The sequence below is a fragment of the Sinohyriopsis cumingii genome, chromosome 2, assembly GCF_028554795.1.
Source record: "Sinohyriopsis cumingii isolate HCF-2022 chromosome 2, ASM2855479v2, whole genome shotgun sequence".
In the NCBI taxonomy this organism is placed as follows: domain Eukaryota; kingdom Metazoa; phylum Mollusca; class Bivalvia; order Unionida; family Unionidae; genus Sinohyriopsis; species Sinohyriopsis cumingii.
Genome location: NC_142962.1, coordinates 74,305,178 through 74,325,854, shown reverse-complemented (window position 1 = coordinate 74,325,854; position 20,677 = coordinate 74,305,178). Strand labels below are relative to the sequence as shown.

Sequence of the window (20,677 nt, the reverse complement as noted above, 5' to 3'; positions counted from 1 at the left end):
TATTTTTACTTGTCACCTTTTGCTTCTCCTAGACATTATGTTCCTCGTGCTACTTCATCAACAGTGTCAAAAAATGGTATTTTGTAGCACAAGCTTGGACTAATTTTTGTAGTTGGAAGACAGAATATTGTAGATAATGCCAAAAATTATAGGCTACCATATTTGTATGGGAAAATATGTTTTTTTAGATAGATGCTGCACAATCTTGGGAGTGCAGTATATCCATCCGACAAAATTAATTCATATTTTACCATACAAATGCAGTTACCTTTTTCTTATATACTCATTTTCTTATTCTACCTAAGGCTTAATTATATAAACAAAAATACACTACAAGAAACAAAGTAATTGAATGTATGATGTATTTCAAAATAAACACGCAAATGCAGATTCATCAGTACACAACAACAATATTAATGCGCACATAACTCCGCCCATCAGTATTTAAAGTAAGTCATATGCTCGAAATCACTTTAAAAAAGAATTGCCACTTTTTGTCTATACCTCAGAGATCACTGGTCATAGTCTGCATGATTCCATTAATGAAAAGTTACGAACATTTCTCCTAAGTAACTATTTCAATGATCAGAATGATATTTTCAATACTGCATCTCTCACATTTTTTGTGGACATTTGGAATATCACATTCATTCATTTGCTTATATTAAAATTTTATTTGTGACTCAGTAAACTCATCCACATCAATTTATTATCTCTACTTTCAAACAGACAAAACAGCTTCTTTAGCTTATCCACAAACAAATCTAATAAACTAAAACCTAAAGTCTACCACATGAGTGTACATGGTTTGTTTACAAAGTCGACCACATGAGTGTACATGGTTTGTTTACAAAGTAGTTCCTTGAAGCACACATGTCGTGCATGTGAGTGCAATATGAGTGTTCAGTATCATAAAATACTGCATGATTCTGACAATGAAAAGTTAACGGAGAAAACAAGGAGTATATAATAATGTGATTTATTTCAACCAGTAAGGTCATCCCAGACTTAATATTCTCTTAAATTGCTGCTATGTTTATGATCCACAAATGAATATGATTCAATTTGAACTTGTATGTATGGGGGGGGGGGGGGCTTAATCTCCTAAGCATGGATCCATGAGCAAGATTGATGGTATGCAGTGATTTCCACAAAATAAATTTCTAGCATCTGGTTATGTGTGCATTAGCGTCATAAAAGTGAAAAAAATTAAAGGTAATGAAATATAAAGGTACATATATGCACATAGTGATCTTTATTGCCCTACATTTTAACATGATTTAATTATATCCATCATTTCTTCACTTCCCTGTATATTTTGATTGACATGTTAAATTTTAAGTCCTTTAGGCAAAGTCCTTCTGTACTAACCATTATAAGGTAATATAGCACCCTCTGTGTACACCTGCTCAGGTAATATAGCACCCTGTGTACACCTGCTCAGGTAATATAGCACCCTCTGTGTACACCTGCTCAGGTAATATAGCACCCTCTGTGTACACCTGCTCATTAGAACGCTATGCATTCTGTTTGTTACAGACAGTAGCCTTTCACGGTCTTTAAAAATGATTGAACATACACCTTTTACATTAATGTACAAAATAGCTACAAAACCACAGGAATCCTAATTAAGTGAATTACTTGGGACAAATTCTTCGGGAGTCAAGACAGTGATGTGTTTTCAAATTACCATGACTGTATAACTAAATTGATGTATATTCCTTTGTGTTTTCGGATAACCATGACTGAATAACTAAGATGATGTATATTATTTTGTATTTTCAAATAACCCTGACAGAATAACTAAGATGATGCATATTATTTTGTATTTTCAAATAACCCTGACAGAGTAACTAAGATGATGATAACCCTGACTGAATAACTAAGATGATGTATTTTATTTTGTGTTTTCTAATAACCCTGACAGAATAACTAAGATGATGCATATTATTTTGTATTTTCAAATAATCCTGACAGAATAACTAAGATGATGATAACCCTGACTGAATAATTAAGATGATGTATATTATTTTGTGTTTTCTAATAACCCTGACAGAATAACTAAGATGATGTATATTATTTTGTGTTTTCAAATAACCCTGACAGAATAACTAAGATGATGTATATTATTTTGTGTTTTCTAATAACCCTGACAGAATAACTAAGATGATGTATATTATTTTGTGTTTTCAAATAACCCTGACAGAATAACTAAGATGATGGATATTATTTTGTGTTTTCAAATAACCCTGACTGAATAACTAAGATGATGCATATTATTTTGTGTTTTCAAATAACCCTGACTGAATAACTAAGATGTTGTACATTATTTTGTGTTTTCAAATAACCTTGACTGAATAACTAAGATGATGCATATTATTTTGTATTTTCAAATAACCCTGACTGAATAACTAAGATGATGTATATTATTTTGTGTTTTCAAATAACTGCGACAGAATAACTAAGATGATGTATATTATTTTGTATTTTCAAATAACCCTGACTGAATAACTAAGATGATGTATATTATTTTGTATTTTCAAATAACCATGACAGAATAACTAAGATGATGTATTTTGTGTTTTCAAATAACCATGATTAACTAAGATGATATATAGTCTTCTACATTAAAAACAGTATATCGATGTGTTTGTCATTGTGTAATGTTATTTTGATGAATTTACAAAACATTAGATGTAGACCAGGTGGTTTAAACTCGTGAGGTCCTGATTTTACTACATACTGTGTACGCATATGGATGAAAAATTTCAAGATATATTTATTCCAAATGTCAAAGATAGTGTGTGGTTTTAAATTCATATGATTCAGCTATGAAACTTGTTAAAAAAAAGCACACTGACTGGGGTTATTTTGTTTTTTATCAGTGTAATAGTGACCAAGGAATTGCACCACCACCTACCTAAAATCTTACCTGATGATATTTAAGTAGATCTGAGCCAAAATTTTGCAAAATGGAATACTTGCCATCTAATCCAGCTATTTTCATCCAAGTATATGAAGTCTTCCATTGAGTCTCCTTATGCTGTCTTTGGGGAAATACATTATCTGAATCGGAATCACCATTGGTGACACCAGTATCTGATCTTTGTAGCAAGGCCACCATATAATTAGTTGGGTGATGGGTACTTTTTTTGAATTTGTAGTGTCCATTTTACTCAGTGACTGAAATATATATAACACACTACTAGTAGACTCCATCATCACTTGCTATCAAGGCAAAGATGAAACCTGCAGGAAAAGTTGTACATTGGCAGTCAGGCAAGCTAGATACAAAAGATAACAGCTATTTGAGTAAATAATTATCATGAATTATCTCAACACATTAACCCCTGGAGGTTTTTGTCATTTTTGCCTGAAATTCAAGTAGGAAACACATTTTGAAAGGTATTTCTGAAGACATCATAATACATCAACTTCCAGGTGATTTTCAAATAACCTAATGCCTACTTGTGTTAGAAACATCATTTTTCTTTGGCTATTTGGCTTGCGCATGAGCAGAAGGGTAAAAGTTGGAGTTCTTTTCTTTTTTTGCATAACGGACCCATTATTTTTGTATCAAGACCACTCTTTATTCCAAATGCCCATCTTATCCTACTTTTTGCAAAGGTTCATCTGTCTGTGTGCAGTTCATACCAGTCTGCCTTAGCTCTGAGACCAAAAAGACTAAAATCTGGACACAAAATCAGATTACGACCATGGGCGAATTTTGGGTGGAAAAAAATCAGGTCCAAAAATGAGGTTTTTCCCACTGTATTTTGTAGTGCAACTAGAACTTCCAGATTATTTGGTATCATTGTAGAGCTACATCTGTCAACCTTTCTATAATACAACCCACTTTAGTGTATCATGCATGACCTTGATGCTACAGAGTTCGGCAGTAGGCTACTACTTCCTGCCATGTAAACTCATCGGCAGGGGTTAATGTGTTAAGATAAATACCTGAGAAGAGAGAAGAACAGGTGTCATTTGAAGAATTGGGCTTTGAATTACGTGACAAGATGTTTATTTGAAATAGTTTAGCAGTGGGTTATAAAGCAGCACAAGGGGATATAATAGGAGCACCATTATGGTAAAAAGAACACTGATATGTATTAAATAGAAGCTGCTCATTTCCTGTTTTACCACTTATTAAACTATAATGTATTTTTTTTAAACAGTCAGCATTTTCAGACTGGAGCTCTTTCATGATCTTGACAACAGCTTCCATCCATGCCCTGAATGAGCGGCTGAAAGAACCTGTCACTGTTGAGAACTTCAGACCCAATCTGCTGATAGAAAACTCTATTCCTTTTGATGAGGTAAGCATCCAGAATTAGAGACATATTTAAAAGAAGACTGAGGATCAGTATGGTTTATTCCTGGAACTGATGAAATACATTTTTACAGCTTTCCTTCATTATACTGCCCCTTATTATAATATGTTTCTGGATATAATACAGTAATGATATGCACATGTGAGCAAAATTATATCAAATTTAGCATTTTAACAAATTATAAAGTTTGAATTTTCAGCAGACCTGCCAACTCTTACGATTTTGACATAAGTCTTACGAAAATTACTCTTTAAATACAGATTTATGGCATACAAACAAAAACTGTGGAAAAAATGATCATTGCCAAAAAATCCAAATAATTGATTCGTCTGTGTTTTATTTGCATCCAGGTTTCATATTAGAATTAGTGAAATTAGTTAGGGAACCAGACTAACTTTACAGCAGCACCCCAGACACTTTAAACTGCACCTATTTGTTCATGCGAAGCATCTGCATGATCAAACTATTAAGTATAGAAATTTTAAAAATGGGGTCATGAAAGTGATGCATGTTTAAGACAAAATGGAAAATAAGCCTCTAGAAAGTGTTAATAATCAGCACAGAAAAATAAAAAGGAATATTCAGATTCTTGTGAATAAAAGATGGAAAGGACATAATTATGTTTATTGGACATCACATGCTAATTTGAGTACATCTTGTGCAGGAGATATGATTGCCGTCATCATTAGTCCTACATGTAAGACCGCGATGCTGATATTTATGTTGTCGGTGTCAAGGATGTAGCGCTAAAACAAAAATAACATGTGCTATGTCTTACATTGTAGGACTACCATCGTCATATGAAATGGAAAAAGAATTTCCAAGAATTGCATCAAGTTGAGAAATAGCAAAAAGCCATTGAGTTGCATAGGGTTTGGGACTAAAGTTTGTGCAACTGTACTAGTGGTAAATAAGGTGTATGTGTACTTTACAAACTTTTCAGTTGAACACAGTGTTATCGTCACTGCCATAGTTGTTAAATTGGAGATGGTCCAATTAGTCTGCCTTTGTCTATTAATTAGCCACTGTTTTGTATTCAGTTTCACATATTGTATTCCTAACAGATAATAACACACCCAAAATGACTTTTGTCACTAATGAGCCACTTTTGTAATTTATCTGTGCCAGCTTTTGTATTCCGTAACAGTACATGAGGCAGCCAAATTTGCCTCAATCACTAAAACCAATCCATTTCTGTTGACAATAAACAATGGCTTATAACAAGTGTTCATGTTGTATTTGTCTAGTGAATAAAGTACCCAGTGCAGCCCAGAGTGCATTTTCCAACCACCATTCTGAAAGTGATTTTCACACTAATAAGGTCTATGGAAACAGTTAAACGTCACTTTATTCAGAAATCAGTTGAATTTAAAAGTGAATTCAAATAGCAACAACTCTGTTTCTGTATTGCATGGTAGTAAAATCCTATGATTTACTTTTCAGAGTGAACGATATTTATCATCATTTTAAATCATTTGAACATGTTGACAATGGTATATGGATTGAAAGAATATAACACAAAGTTTACTAGTATATTGCTAGCTCCTTTTAAAATGTTATTATTTAACTAGATTAAATGCACAACATAGAACACAGCCCCTCACTCACACACACACAGAGCAAAGAACAAATATGGTGCCATGCATTAGTGTATCTAATTTTATAAATAGGGATTTTTTATATGACCCCTCATGCTTCCTAGCTTCAGTAGAACAATCCATAGGTTACCATATAAATGCTTTTAATATTTGTCTACATACTTGCAAATGTTGTTGTGCATTGGCTAGATATTATTTGCTTCACTTCTCTTTTCACATATTCACAAAAGTAATGATGTAAGAAAATAGCCCTGACTTTGCAGAACTTTTTGATTTCACAAACCTATACTTTTCTGATAAAAAAACTTAATTTTTAGGCTTAATCTTCTATTACATAATATTTAGACTGCTTTCTACTAATTGTTTAGGTTACTTAATTATGTGCACAGTGAATTATGAAAACAGGAAGTTTAATTAAGAGGGACTTGCTAGACAGTGATGCTTGCTGTTATCAATAGGCTGTTTGAATTATGGTTTCAGATTGATTAAAAAAATATATATATAACACAAGCAGGACTGTTAAAATATTAATAATCATATTTATAAAGGGCTTTCACTGATTCTGTTCCTAAACACAAATAGTTGTTTGATTAATATTTAAAGTTTTGAAACACAAATCTGTATAGTTTCATGATCAAATGATAACTTCAGAAATCGGGTAGTTATAACAAATTATAGATTGCGATGAAAAGGATCAATTGTCAGGCAGCTATTAAAACACATGCCTTTGAACATGCAGAAGTTTGTTTTACCAGCACAAATGATATCAACACTTGCCTGAAATACATTTTGTCGGGGGTTTACCACATGAGTTACTCAGCTGGGTCAAGGGGGCATTTCAGAATCGCAGTGTGAAGTTGTTTTTGCTTTCCTAAATAGAAGAAAGTGAAAAGGTTACATTTTTGCCAGGCTGCATGACCTCTGACATTCTCTCTCTGTCTCTCTGTCTCTCTCTCTCTCTCTCTCACACACACAGACACACACACACACGTTTATTTTATTACATAATACATGCTGTGGTCAGCAGTTATGGACTCCTATAACTGCCTTAAAATGAGGAGATTTGTATGTGGATATTTCTTCAGTAAATTGATAACATTTTTTAATTTTCTTTGTTCTTAATAGTAATCAGTTAAGGTGCAATAGTTTTCATTCATTTTCATGTGTATTTACAGTCTTAGAAACAATTATGTATTGAAGGATTTTACAAAGTTGCTGATGATATTGCCGTTGTAAGTATTGGTTTGTCCAGAATTGCAAACTTTATATCAGAAAGCTATGTTTTCATCATAAATATCACCATACACATCCTTAAATGTAAGACTCATCACCTGACTTTTGTATCTCCTTCCTATAGGATGAATGGGATGAGATTAAAATTGGTGACAAGGTTGTATTGAGATGTTTGGATCCATGTACAAGGTATATGCAAGGTGTCTCTTTACATGTAATTACTGTTTGTCATATGCATGGTATTATGTTACATGTAATTACTATTTGCCATATGCTTGGTGTCTTATTCAGGTAATTACTATTTGTCATGGGCATGGAGTCTTATTACATGTAATTACTATTTGTCATATGCATGGTGTCTTATTACATGTAATTACTATTTGTCATAGGCATGGATTCTTATTACATGTAATTACTGTTTGTCATATGCATGGTGTCTTATTACATGTAATTACTATTTGTCATATGTGTGGTCTTATTACATGTAATTACTACATGTCATGTTTATGTTGTCTTATTACATGTAAATACTATCTGTCATATGCATATTCTTATGGCGTGTAATTATGATTTGTCTTGTGCATGGTAACTTATTACATATAATTATTATTTGTCATATGCATGGACCACTCTGGTGGCCTAGTGGTTAGAGCATCTGCCTCAGATGCAGGGGGTCATGGGTTCGATCCCTGGCTGAGTCATACCAAGGACTTACAAAAATGGTACTAACAGCTGCCTCTCGTGGTGCTCAGCATTAAGAGGTTAGTGTTAGGACTGGTCAGCCTGGTGTCAGGATAATGTGACTGGGTGGGACATGATGTTACATGTGTGCAGCATGATGCCCCAGTGCTAGACATCACTATAAACTGCCACACTGCAGACATTGTAGTGATATGACTGAAAAATTGTTAAAGCTATGTTAAAAATCCAAATCACACACACACTCATATGCATGGTATCTTGCTACATGTTATTCCTTTTTGTCATATGAATAGTATCTTACTACATGTAATTACTATTTGTCATATGCATGGTATCTTATTACATGTAATTGCTATTTGTCATATGTATGTCGTCTTTTTACATATAATTATTATTTGTCATGTGCATGGTATCTTACTTTAATTACTATTTGTCATATGGATGGTATCTTACTACATGTAATTACTATTTGGTCACATGCATGGTGTCTTATTACACATAATTACTATTTGTCATATGCATTGTATCTTATTACATGTAATTACTATTTGTCATATGTATGTTCTTATTACTTGCAATTACTATTGGTCACATGCATGGTGTCTTATTACATGTAATTATGATTTGTCATCTGCATTGCATTTTACAACATGTAATTACAATTGGTAACGTGCATGATATTTTATTACATGTAATTACTGTCACATGCATGGTGTTTTAATACATGTAATTACTATTACTACTAAGTATTTGCATTGCATTATATTTAAAGAAGTTTCTTTACCTGTATATTGTAAGGAAAGTTGAGTTATTATGTGACCTTTTAATATGTATCATGCCATGATAAAAATCTAAACTGCACTACATTGTTAGTGCAGTAGCTTAGAAACAAGTTGAAAATATGAATCTGTCTGATTTACCATGTTAATTTATACAATTTATGCAATACCATATGAATCAGAGTTTATGTATTTTTTAATGATGACATTCAAATAATGTAGACATGATCACTTTTTTGTCTTACATGATACTGACTGTCTGGGTCTTTCTAAACAGATGTGTGCTGACTACTGTGAATCCCAAAACAGGAATTAAGTCTCCTGTGGGGGAGCCACTTGACACCCTAAAAAAGTAAGTCTTAGACATTCTTCACATTTTAAGTATTGTCAGGCAGTTCTTCATAAAGTTGACAAAAGAGTATTATCTTGTGAAGAACTTGGGTTTGTGTGTGATTTGGCTTTTTAATATAGCTTTACCAAAATTTTAGTCATATTTGCTACAATGTCTGCAGTGTGGCAGTTCATAATGATGTCTGGCACTGGGCATCATGTCACAGACATCATGTCACATAATCCAGACACCAGGCTAACCGGTCCTAACACTAACCTCTTAATGCTGAGCGCTAAGCGATGCAGCTGTTAGTACCGTTTTTATAAGTCTTTGATATGACTTGGCTGGAGTTTGAACCCAGGACCTCTAGCATATAAGGTGGACACTCTAAAAACTTAGGCCATCAGAGCAGTCTGAGGATGAACATGGTAGACCAGCTTAGATTCTTTAACTTGGAAAGGGTACTTTAATATAAAACAGATAGCTTTGAATTTTTACTTTTTTCTTTGTTATTAGTCATTAATTATTAATGTTGATCCATTTCTTTTCATTGGCATTCATTTTCATTGGCATTCATTTTAATTGTTTTTTAAATAGTGACTTTTTCAAGGGTACTTAGATTCATGGATGTACTTTGGGTGTCTTTTGTATTTAAAGATGGAAAAGCTTTTTAATGAGTTGTGAAATTTTTGTTTTGTGGTAAACAAGAAATCAACGAAATTGGTACAAAAAAACTGAAAGTTGTTGCACACTGTTCTCTTTTCTGGCATATTTTTATAGCATTAAAGACCAGCCATGTTTAGATTAGTTGCCTGCTGAAGTTCCTTAATTGTCCTCCATATTTGATAGAAAAAAGTGGGTGGGGGACATTACATCTTTCCTGTTTGTTAATCCCTCTTAATTATTACTGAATTTACTGCTCTGGTTAGAGAGTCCTCCTCAGGTGCAGGAGGTCGTGGGTTTGAACCCCAGCCAAGTCATATCAAAGATTTATAAAAAATGGTACTAAGAGCTGCCTCGCTTGACACTCAGCATTAAAAGGTTAGTGTTAGGACTGATCGACCTGGTATCAGGATAACGTGACTGGGTGGGATATGATGCTACATGTCTGCAGCATGATGTACCAGTGCTAGACATCATTATAAACTGCCACACTGCAGACATCGTAGTGATATGACTGAAAAATTGTTAAAGCTACATTAAAAATCCAAATCACAAACACACATTACTACTGGATTTCAACCATATTATTGAAACCTTGGTTGAGTTTCCTTGTCTGTATTCTGTATTTAATTTATCAGTAAACAGAATTATTGATGGAAACTGCATTCACTCAGTTGGTGGAACAGCAGACTCATAATTTATATGTTGTGGGTTCCTTAACCCTTTACCTCATGCAAGCGTCTTTGGATGCCTCTACTCCATTTACATGGAAGCGCCTTTTGATGCCTCTACTCCATTTGCATGGAAGCGCCTTTTGACGCCTGCTGTAAACATCAGCCATTTTTAGCTGGTTTTCGTAGCGCCACCTTTGGGGAAAACCCCCCATTAGATACTACATTCATTTCTGCGAATGACAATTATGTCAGATCATGTGGTCGCTGTTTATGCACTGGTCGATATCTGCTATTTAAAGTAACTGGGTCTTAATCTCCACTCTCCAAAATGGCGGTCGCAGATTTCATTCAGTACTTACGAAGTTTTCACGATTAGAATCACAACTATGAAATGAAAGATTCAATAACTTCAGTAAAGGCTCTGATATTGATGTAGGCAGCAATTAGTTTTTATAAATTATCAAATTCAGATGACTTAGTGATGTAGACGCAGATGAAAAACATGTCAATTTTGAGTATGGGAACTGGCAGCTACGGTTGGTCACGTGGCCTCACTGACACGATGGTGAACAAGTTCTCTCAAGATTTTAAAGCACATAAAAAATTCTTCCATGAAAAATAATTGCACAGCTATAACAATCGGACTTTACTCTTAAATTTTTCCACATATAATGTGTACCAAAAATGTAAAATGGTGAAAATTACTGTTAAATGTAACATACACTACATTGCTTAACAGTTCACAGGCAGGATTTCATTCAGTACTTAGGAAGTTTTCACGATTAGAATCACAACTATGAGAGATTCAATAACTTAGGTAAAGGCTCTGATATTGATGTAGGCAGCAATTAGTTTTTATAAATTATCAAATTCAGACGACTTAGTGATGTAGACACAGATGAAAAACGTGTAAATTTTGAGTATGGGAAATGGTAGCTACGGTTGGTCACGCAGCCTCACTGACATGACAGTGAATGAGTTCTCTCAAGATCTTAAAGTACATAAAAAATTCTTCCGTGAAAAGTAATTACAGAGCTATAACAATCGGACTTTACTCTTAAATTTTTCCACATATAATAGATGTGTACCAAAACTGTAAAATGGTTAAAATTGCTGTTAAACGTAACATACACTACATTGCTTAACAGTTCACAGGCAGGCCTATGCATATCCGGTCGACCCTTGTAACAGGTGTTCTATTTATAGCACGCTGCACTTTGTCACTATGCTCTATGAGGTAAAGGGTTAAGGTCAAATGTCAAAGGTTACTGTATGGAAAAATATTAATGGTTCATGCACAATAATATTAGTTTTACATCACATACTTGGACCAAACTTTGTGGATGGCTAACACTTTGGCTAATGAGAAGCTTACTAAATATGAGGTGAAAAGGTCAAAGATCTGGGTCACTGTTACTGGAAGAGAAACATTTTTTTTGCATAATGACCTTAGTACTAGACCCTGTAACCTGACCAGAGTTTGTGGAGGGCTTGCAATTAAGGTATGGAAGAAATGTGCCTATTGATTTGGCATTTAAGGTCACTGTGGCTTAAATAAAATGGGTTTTGCAGGATAACTTTTGTTCTAGAATATGTTCCTTGACAAAACTTTGTGGATGGTTTGCACTTGTGGTAATCAAGAAAACTATGCATTCTGGTATATGGTCTGATTCCATGGTCTTATTGAGTCTCATAAGAAATTAATGGTTTTTGCACCTTATGTTTAGTTCAAGATCATACATCTCTGCAGACATGTGTAGAGGACTTTTAAACATGGTGGGGGGTAGAATGTGCCATTCATGGTACTCTTGCTGAATAAATCCATTGAATGGGAAATAATGCAGATTACTAATAAAATGTAAAGAAGTTGGTGGAGGTATGTATACATCAGGGCCAGAAACATTTTCAAAAAGCATGGTTGCCCAACAAAACTATTAAGTTGCCACACATTTCCACAGTATTACTGTAAATAAGCTTTCGCATGTCATTTACATCACACCAGCATTTAAAACAATTATGAAATTTAAGAACAACTGGGTTTAGACTACAAGACATTCTATGAAATAAAAATGTATTTATTTGTATCTTGTTTTGTATAATCGGAACTTTATCAGGTTTGTAAAAGTGGTCAGAGATATCATATAAATATGTCAGGTATAATAATGTAGAATTTAGCCATGCAGAATTTTAGCAAGTAAAGAAAAACATCTTGATTGACAGCCTTTACCTGTTAATTTCAAAGTAAAACAGATAATTTGAAAGTAGAAGCATTTCAGACTCTAGCTGGTAAGCAACAAACCAGTGTGATTTCCAACCTCTAGGTCATTGCCCAAATCAGGGTCATGAGGACATCAGGGAAAAATCACAAGGATTTATTTTAGGGTGGCAAACTTATCAGAAATGTGGAAACAGGGTTGTGAGGCTCAGAAATATGTATTTTTAGCTGCATGGCCAAACAAGGTTGGGGACCACTGTAATAAAGCTCTGAGGCAAGTAAATAAATGGTTATTTCATTGGGTAGTGAGCCTTCAGAGCACTGAATTGTCATGAATTAAAAGACAGGATATATCATTGAGTACCCATAGCAGGAATGAAAGTGTTCTTGTCATTGACCTTCATTTAAGGCACAATACTTGGTATGAATTTATTTATTAAATGTTTTATGAAGATCTTTATCCTAATAATAGGACATATAAGGGAATACATATATGACACACAGATTTTTATTAGGAGTCAGTTGTAGGTCTTCAGTGAACAGAGGGTTGGTGTTGATCAGTACTTTGCTGTTTATATGTATTGCCATAAGGTACTCAGAAGTTTGATTTTTTGTACTAGACGTTACAAAACAGGTGAGTCTTGTATATTACTGGTCCTTCACCCATGGGTAGAGACCCAAAACTGGGTTCCATGCTGTTTTGAATGGGTCTTCAAGATCAACCATAATCATTTGAATTTTCCTTCCCAAGTGGTTTATTTACCATTTGATGGGTCATGAGGCTACAATCCTAATCTGGGTTGAGGCTCAAAAAGGTTAAGAACCACAGCTAAATGATTTAAGCAGCATGAATGTATCTGTGAAAAATTCTCTTAGATGTTAGCAAAAGAACTGTAGTATATATTTCAATGTGAGATATTGAAATACATCAGCAGGAGCAAAATAACATTGCCACGGTGGTTATACAACTGGTATCAGCAAATTGGCAGTGTTGTTTTTACACTACTTTCTTTTCCAATTGACAGATTATATCTGTCCTTATATACACTGTTCACACCTATATTTTTGCATTTAGGCCCTATTTGATTTGTCTTCTTATGCTCCTTCTAATCTCCCTTCTCTGTCTGTCTGTCTCTCACTCTGTCAGGATGAACAGATCTTAAAATTTAGATCTTCTAGTATACATTTATGTAATCAGCGAGGAAGCACTGTCACAAAATGTCTAAAACTCCAAACAACAAAAAGTAGGCTTCAGGTGTAAACTTTTTTATAATTGGTTTTTGCATATTTTCAGTGACTGAACTGTTGCTATTAGAATATTCAGTGTAACCAGTATGACTGTTTCTTCGAAGACAAACATTACACAGCTCTTGATTCTATATAGTAGTACAGTTATTTAAGTAACAATTTTGTCTCTAATCCCTATCATAGTCATGTCCGAAAATTATAGATAAATAGGCATTGTCGAGTGTTGATGGCTTACCAAAATTAAGTGACGATCAAAATTTGGGTGTAGTGTAGTTTAAGATACCAAACTTAACTGCAATCTTGCCAGGACCAAATTACAATTTATATCTGAATGCCTAAATAAACAAAATAAAAAACCAGAACTCTTGCTGCACTGTGATGTTTCTTCATAACCACCCCCCCCAGTAATATCACTGTATCAATCCACACAAAAAATGTGCTAAAGACAATAAACATTTCTTCATTTATATATGAAAACAGACATTAAATACACAATTTGAAGTGTTGTATACACATGCTTATTTGTAAATAGTCACAATCCTAAATTATTGTGAAATTTGGAACTTCTTGTTATTGACATAATAATATAGCTATTAATAGCATTGGAACAGAATGAAGAAACATATGGATGCAAATCTATCATAAAAAGAAAATCAACATTTTTATTTTGTAGATATCAGGAAATTCCACTTGTGACAATGCATTGTTTCCGCTTCACTCAGGAAATATTTCCTGATATCTAGACAAACAACAGAGATATCCTCTGTTTATTTCCTGTGAATCATATCAAAGTGTGACATATCATGTGTTTGGAACACTAAGTTTTACTCCATATTTATATTTTATATTTTTTATATAAAAAGATAATAGTAATGGCTATTGCAATTCAGAATGCTTTTTACTGATTCCCCTACCCTTTGATTAGTAACAAAGTGGTCAAAACACAAAATCTGTTACACACAAGATGTATCTGTTATGACTGCATCTATAATTTGGTCAGAAAATAGTTGAAGATGTTGATGCAGTTTAAATTTGTGAACAGCATAACTACAGAATTTCGTGCATCACACAATGTAATTTAGGAGGAGATGTGGTAGTGGACAGATGGAAGAAGGGATGACAGTATCCTCTGCTAAAAAATCAGGATAATCAAAAAAGGTAGAAGTGTATCTATCATTCTTTTCCTTTCAGGTTTAGACAGTTCTCAAAGTATGGCACTTCCCCTTGTTTTGGAGTCAATGCAACCCCAGATACTGAGGGAGATATCAGAGTTGGGGACATAGTTTATGCCATCAAAAGGAAAATGTAAAGTGGAAAAGAGATCGCTTTTGTAAAACTGATATATGATACATAGGAAAAGCTCTGTAATGGTTCATGTTTTATAATATGTGATCACAACTTTAGCTGTAGGTACATTGTATACAAACATTGGTGCTATGAATGCAGTTTTGCCTTGCTTATCTGACAGCTGTAAAACTGACCATAGACTTAGCTCTTATATAACATCCTGATTTAGAATAAGTTATTGCAAATTATTAAAATCATATTCAACTGTTAAGGTTAATTGGAGATATTTGATTTTGTTTTGTATCAAATTACAGAGACTTTACTGGCACTCTTTTAAATTCTTGCAGAGTATTTAAAATCAGTTTTTTGTGGTGAGAGATGAAGTTGCCACTCTTCCAAAAATGGCACTCTTGTGGAAAAAACTTGACCATTATGTACACATGTACACAAGATATTTTCAGAGGTATATGATTGCACGCAGATTGTAAACTAAGGGTTCCATGAAACAGCATCTCACCCATTTGAAAGTTATTTTAAGACTTCTTTGCTTCAAAGAAAAAACTCTATGCACACCATTGGCACTATCATAAATGGATGACATCCTGTTCACAGAGAATCAGATTTTCTCAGAAAAAGCTGAGATAAAAGTCTGTCTAATTCAGATGAACAATTAATTAGACTCTGTCACCACACAATGATGTATTTTGGGGGAACCTGGCTTGAGATAGGATAAGACTTCTTTTTTGTACCTCTGCATTTTCTATTTTCACATCCATTTAAAAGGTTTGAAGGATGTAACTCTTCTGGTCATAATAGGTATGGAGTACTTAACGTTACTTGAATACATGAATTAACAATTAAACAAATGAACAATAAAAAAATGAATAAACATTCAAAGGATCAATCATAAAAACCTACAAAAGTACATACATGCAGAACACTATATCCCTTTTATCTTTGTTAGAGAATAAAGGTATTAGTTTACATGAATTGCTGGGAAAATGGGTCTTTCAGGTCAGTTTAATGATTTCAGGATACATTTTTTTTAATGAATCATAATCCATTCACATTTTTTGAAATATATTCTTCTGATACATGCCTGGTGTGATTGTTAAGTTCTTAAAAGTGGAAAGATTTGTTTCTAGTATTGGTACTTTTGTACAGCACAATATGGGCATTTATATTTGTATGGGCCATTGTCTTAATTTGTCATTATACTAATATGGTATGTCTTCCAATTGAATTGGAAAATTGACCTAAATGCTGGAAACACTTTTTGGAAGTTCATAAGTTTATTTTCTTGAGAGATATTTCTGCAAAATATATTCTTGAATAAACATTTTCTTTGTTAGAATGTTGGACTTGAATTTCCCCAGTCAAATTCCAAACTGCTATGTATTCCAGAGGCTTTGTTAGAATGTTCTTTCTTACAGTGACTAACTGGTTATAGCATTTGATTTGTTTGGTCCACCGGAGAAATTTAGCTCAATTATAATATTTTATCACATGTCCCACTGAAGCCAGATACACAAAGGCAGTCATTTAAATAATGAAGGTGTAACAACAAAGTCGCACTGTAATAAAATCGTGATAATCACATACCATTCATAATCAATAAATAACAAAGACCTAACAAAGTAACAAAGGCATGATAATCTCTTAATCTATACTGCAGTAACACAGGATGCTGGTTCAGTATGATTAAAGTACAAAATGAAACGTTTCTATTTTGTCCTTTTTTGACGAAATAATTTAGAAATCTCCTTTAGCTATTATTCTACATCTGTAGACTAATTAAGTACACCTTGAAGTAAATAGAGCTTATTTTGGATTCTGACTGTTGTGAAAATGGCTGAAAATTCACGCCAGAAAAATAACAATTGTCTCTTTAGATACAAAGCTACAAATAAAAAATATGAAGAACAGACACCAATGTACTGATGTGATCTGATCCAAAGATACTACATGAGTATTTTTTTATCTATAAAATAAAAGCAACAAATCTTTGAAAAAGTGTGCCTTATTGTGCCCCTACCAAAAATAGTTGGCATTATACTGGATTGCACTTGTACATTCTATTGTCCATCCATCCTTGCCTCCCTCCTTTCGTCCATGTCTTTTGACATCTTAAGGTTCATTTTTGTGTGGAATCAACTGCCCCATCAGTTCTCATTCATTGACTGGAACTTTGCACAGTTATTGCAGAGACATTTGAAATGTGCTTGATACATGATAAAGATGCTATTAAAACAGATGTGAGAAAAGACCATGTCTTGAAATATATTTTCAGGTTAATATTCCATGGTATGGTCCCTAAATTGCTTTGCTTTGAAATTTGTTACAGTTTGTGTAGACTTAATAGAGATATGCATTTTGAATTTTGGAGTTTTATAAATTAATTTTGTGGAACATTTTTGAACACTGTTTTTTCTTATAACTGTCATCTGAGAGATTTACATTATAACTGTCATCTGAGAGATTTACATTTCTTAGTACCATCTAAGTTTATCAGTTCATTACTATGACTACTTTAAAATCCAACTAATACTATCATTTTAAGCAATGCTGTTGAGTTAACATAATTGTATCCTCTTTGCATTGATATCCATATGTGCATATCAGTACATGCAATGTACAGAATGGAGACAACTATGTCCTGTTTAAACAGCTTTCATTTTATTTTCAAGTTGGAATGTCTAGTGGGAAAAATACTTTTTGATATCAAACCACAAAAGAATTAAATTCAATAACTTCTGCCATATTCACTTTGAAACAGTGTGAGCAAAGCTAGATTGCTGGTATTGTGTTGTAGACATTTTCAATGTGATGAGAATTCATTATTATTTTCTCACTGCATTACTGTTCCCTCAGTACAGGTTCTTGTGCATAAATTGTAATTGGGGCAAAAGCTATTTAATTTTGTTCTCCAGAGGCAGTATTTTTGCATCATACCTTGGCTTTCTGGTCCAAAAATTAAACTCTCCTTGTTTCACATTTATGGCCAATCGAGTTCTAAAATTTTACATCATTTAGCTTCTTATGGGACCAGTGACAGAAGATGGCCAAGCATTAGCATTAAATCTTAATAGATTACTTAACACATTTTTCAACTAACTTTATCTTAAACTTTTTAAATTTTACAGCTTAGGTAGACAGCACCCGGTATAAAAGTTATGCTCTGGAGATGTTTGTACTTCTCTTGAGCATATTGTCAGTCACCTATTCAACGTCCAAGTTATCAGCTGTGTAAAAGGAACCGACCACTCATTGTAAGTGAAGGACTTTGATCTGTTATTGGTCAAAGAGCATATTGTGGTATTTCCACCATATTTAAGCCTGGGTATTATGGAATGTCCATTATATTTAAGCATGAATATTATGGAATGTCCACTAATTTAAGCCTGGGTATTATGGAATGTCCATTATATTTAAGCATGAATATTATGGAATGTCCACTAAATTTAAGCATTGGTTCAAATTTTCTAAATCAAGAAAATCCTGTATGCACTTCTACTGAATTGTATAACCCAAGTCTCTGTATTGATGGTTGTCTTACTCCTGTAATGTAGATCAAATTTATGGGCTTATGCCATTTTTAAATACTTTATTATTGTAAACTAACTTTACTTTCACATATTTAGTAACATCAGTAACAAATGTTAAAAAGCCCTGGATTTAATACAGGTTGAGGAAAACAGAGATTGGGGAGCAGATTCGAAGGTCTTGGTCCAGTTTTACAGGTCATAGGTAAGATCTTTGGCTCGATTGTGTACAGATCAGCCTGTAAGTCTCCAGCAGATGCTTGATCCAATATACATTGATGGACTTGGACTTAGTCTGAATTCATTTACCATAGAACTTCCCTTTCAGAAACCTGGTATGTTGAAGGAAATAAACCATCACTTTACTTCAGGTGAATGAGATTGCCTCTTTAGTATAGTACCAAACCTGGTATGTTGAAGGAAATAAACCATCACTTTACTTCAGATGAATGAGATTGCTCTTTAGGTTAGTACCAAACTATCTTCTAATCCATCTAATCCCACATATGATGTAGACTTTTGGCCCAAATGCCAAATTTATACTCAGTAACCAAACTTCATTCTGCATTTTGGCATATTAATTCATCCTCACTTGAAAATGGCAAAAATAAATATTTGAAATTCTACAAAATTACCAACACCTTACAAAATAGTATTGATATTTGCCAATTCAAAAAAATCATCAATGATCCTCAGAGTAAACTAAATGAAAGCTGGTTCCCCTATTCTAGCCATACTAGGCCGATAAATCAGCTCCTCACCCGTGATGATGTTGATTTTTGGGTTAGGGGCTGATATCCCCTATTCTAGCCATACTAGGCGATAAATCAGCTCCTCACCCGTGATGATGTTGATTTTTGGGTTAGGGGCTGATATCACCTATTCATTGAAAGCTGCAATTATTCAGTTGTGGTTTACTGCTAACAGTTATCACTTGATGCATCTGTGGCATACTGCACATAATTATTAATTGATACACCTGTGAAAACAGCTAATGATTTATCAATTGATGCATCTATGGCATACTGCAAATCATTTATCAATTTCAAATCTGCCTTGTTTAAAGCCAAGGTTAATACAACAATGCTCTTTCCCTGCTAGTTGTTGACTATCAGTCATGACTAAAACCATGCATACTACTGTTGACAGAATTATGTACATAATACAAGATATTACCAGTGTAACTAACAGACAGTTAGGATTTAGTACTGATATGTAAGAATTTGTACAGATTGTGAAAGGGTTGCCTATTGATATGTTATTAAACCACGTCAACGTATAGTAGTAGTATGATAATAGTGGATTTGGACTTTAGTTACTGATATAGGGGTTAAAGCCTTCTACCCCCATTAAAATGATATAGGGGTTAAAGCCTTCTGCCCCCATTAAAATGATGTAGGGGTTAAAGCATTCTGCCCCCATTAAAATGATATAGGGGTTACAACCTTCTGTCCCCATTAAAATGATGTAGGGGTTAAAGCCCTCTACCCCCATTAAAATGATATAGGGGTTAAAGCCTTCTAACCCCATTAAAATGATATAGGGGTTAAAGCCTTGTACCCCCATTAAAATGATATAGGGGTTAAAGCCTTCTACCCCCATTAAAATGATATAGGGGTTCAAGCCTTGTACCCCCATTAAAATGATATAGGGGTTCAAGCCTTGTACCCCCATTAAAATGATATAGGGGTTAAAGCCTTCTGCCCCCATTAAAATGATATAGGGGTTAAAACCTTCTACCCCCATTAAAATGATATAGGGGTTAAAGCCTTCTACCCCCATTAAAATGATATGGGGTTCAAGCCTTCTACCCCCATTAAAATGATATAGGGGTTCAAGCCTTGTACCCCCATTAAAATGATATAGGGGTTCAAGCCTTGTACCCCCATTAAAATGATATAGGGGTTAAAACCTTCTACCCCCATTAAAATGATATAGGGGTTAAAGCCTTCTACCCCCATTAAAATGATATAGGGGTTAAAGCCTTCTACCCCCATTAAAATGATATAGGGGTTCAAGCCTTCTGCCCCCATTAAAATGATATGGGGTTCAAGCCTTCTACCCCCATTAA

The 20,677-nt window shown here is 33.9% G+C and overlaps 1 protein-coding gene across 5 annotated transcripts in view; it reads left to right on the top strand.

The window, feature by feature from the left end:
* Positions 1-20,677, top strand: part of LOC149805186 (mitochondrial amidoxime-reducing component 1-like) — a 134,516-nt gene that overhangs the window by 14,940 nt on the left and 98,899 nt on the right. For 3 of the 5 annotated variants that reach the window (XM_089948175.1, XM_089948174.1, XM_089948173.1), the window contains 4 exons: positions 4,179-4,319; positions 7,290-7,354; positions 8,924-8,998; positions 14,969-16,418. In XM_089948175.1, the coding sequence (XP_089804301.1) occupies positions 4,179-4,319; positions 7,290-7,354; positions 8,924-8,998; positions 14,969-15,086 (399 nt within the window). In that variant the 3' untranslated portion in view covers positions 15,087-16,418. Of the gene's footprint in view, positions 1-4,178; positions 4,320-5,119; positions 5,331-7,289; positions 7,355-8,923; positions 8,999-14,968; positions 16,419-20,677 lie in introns of those variants that run through there. The other 2 variants (XR_016418161.1, XM_089948180.1) reach the window with 2 other exon arrangements.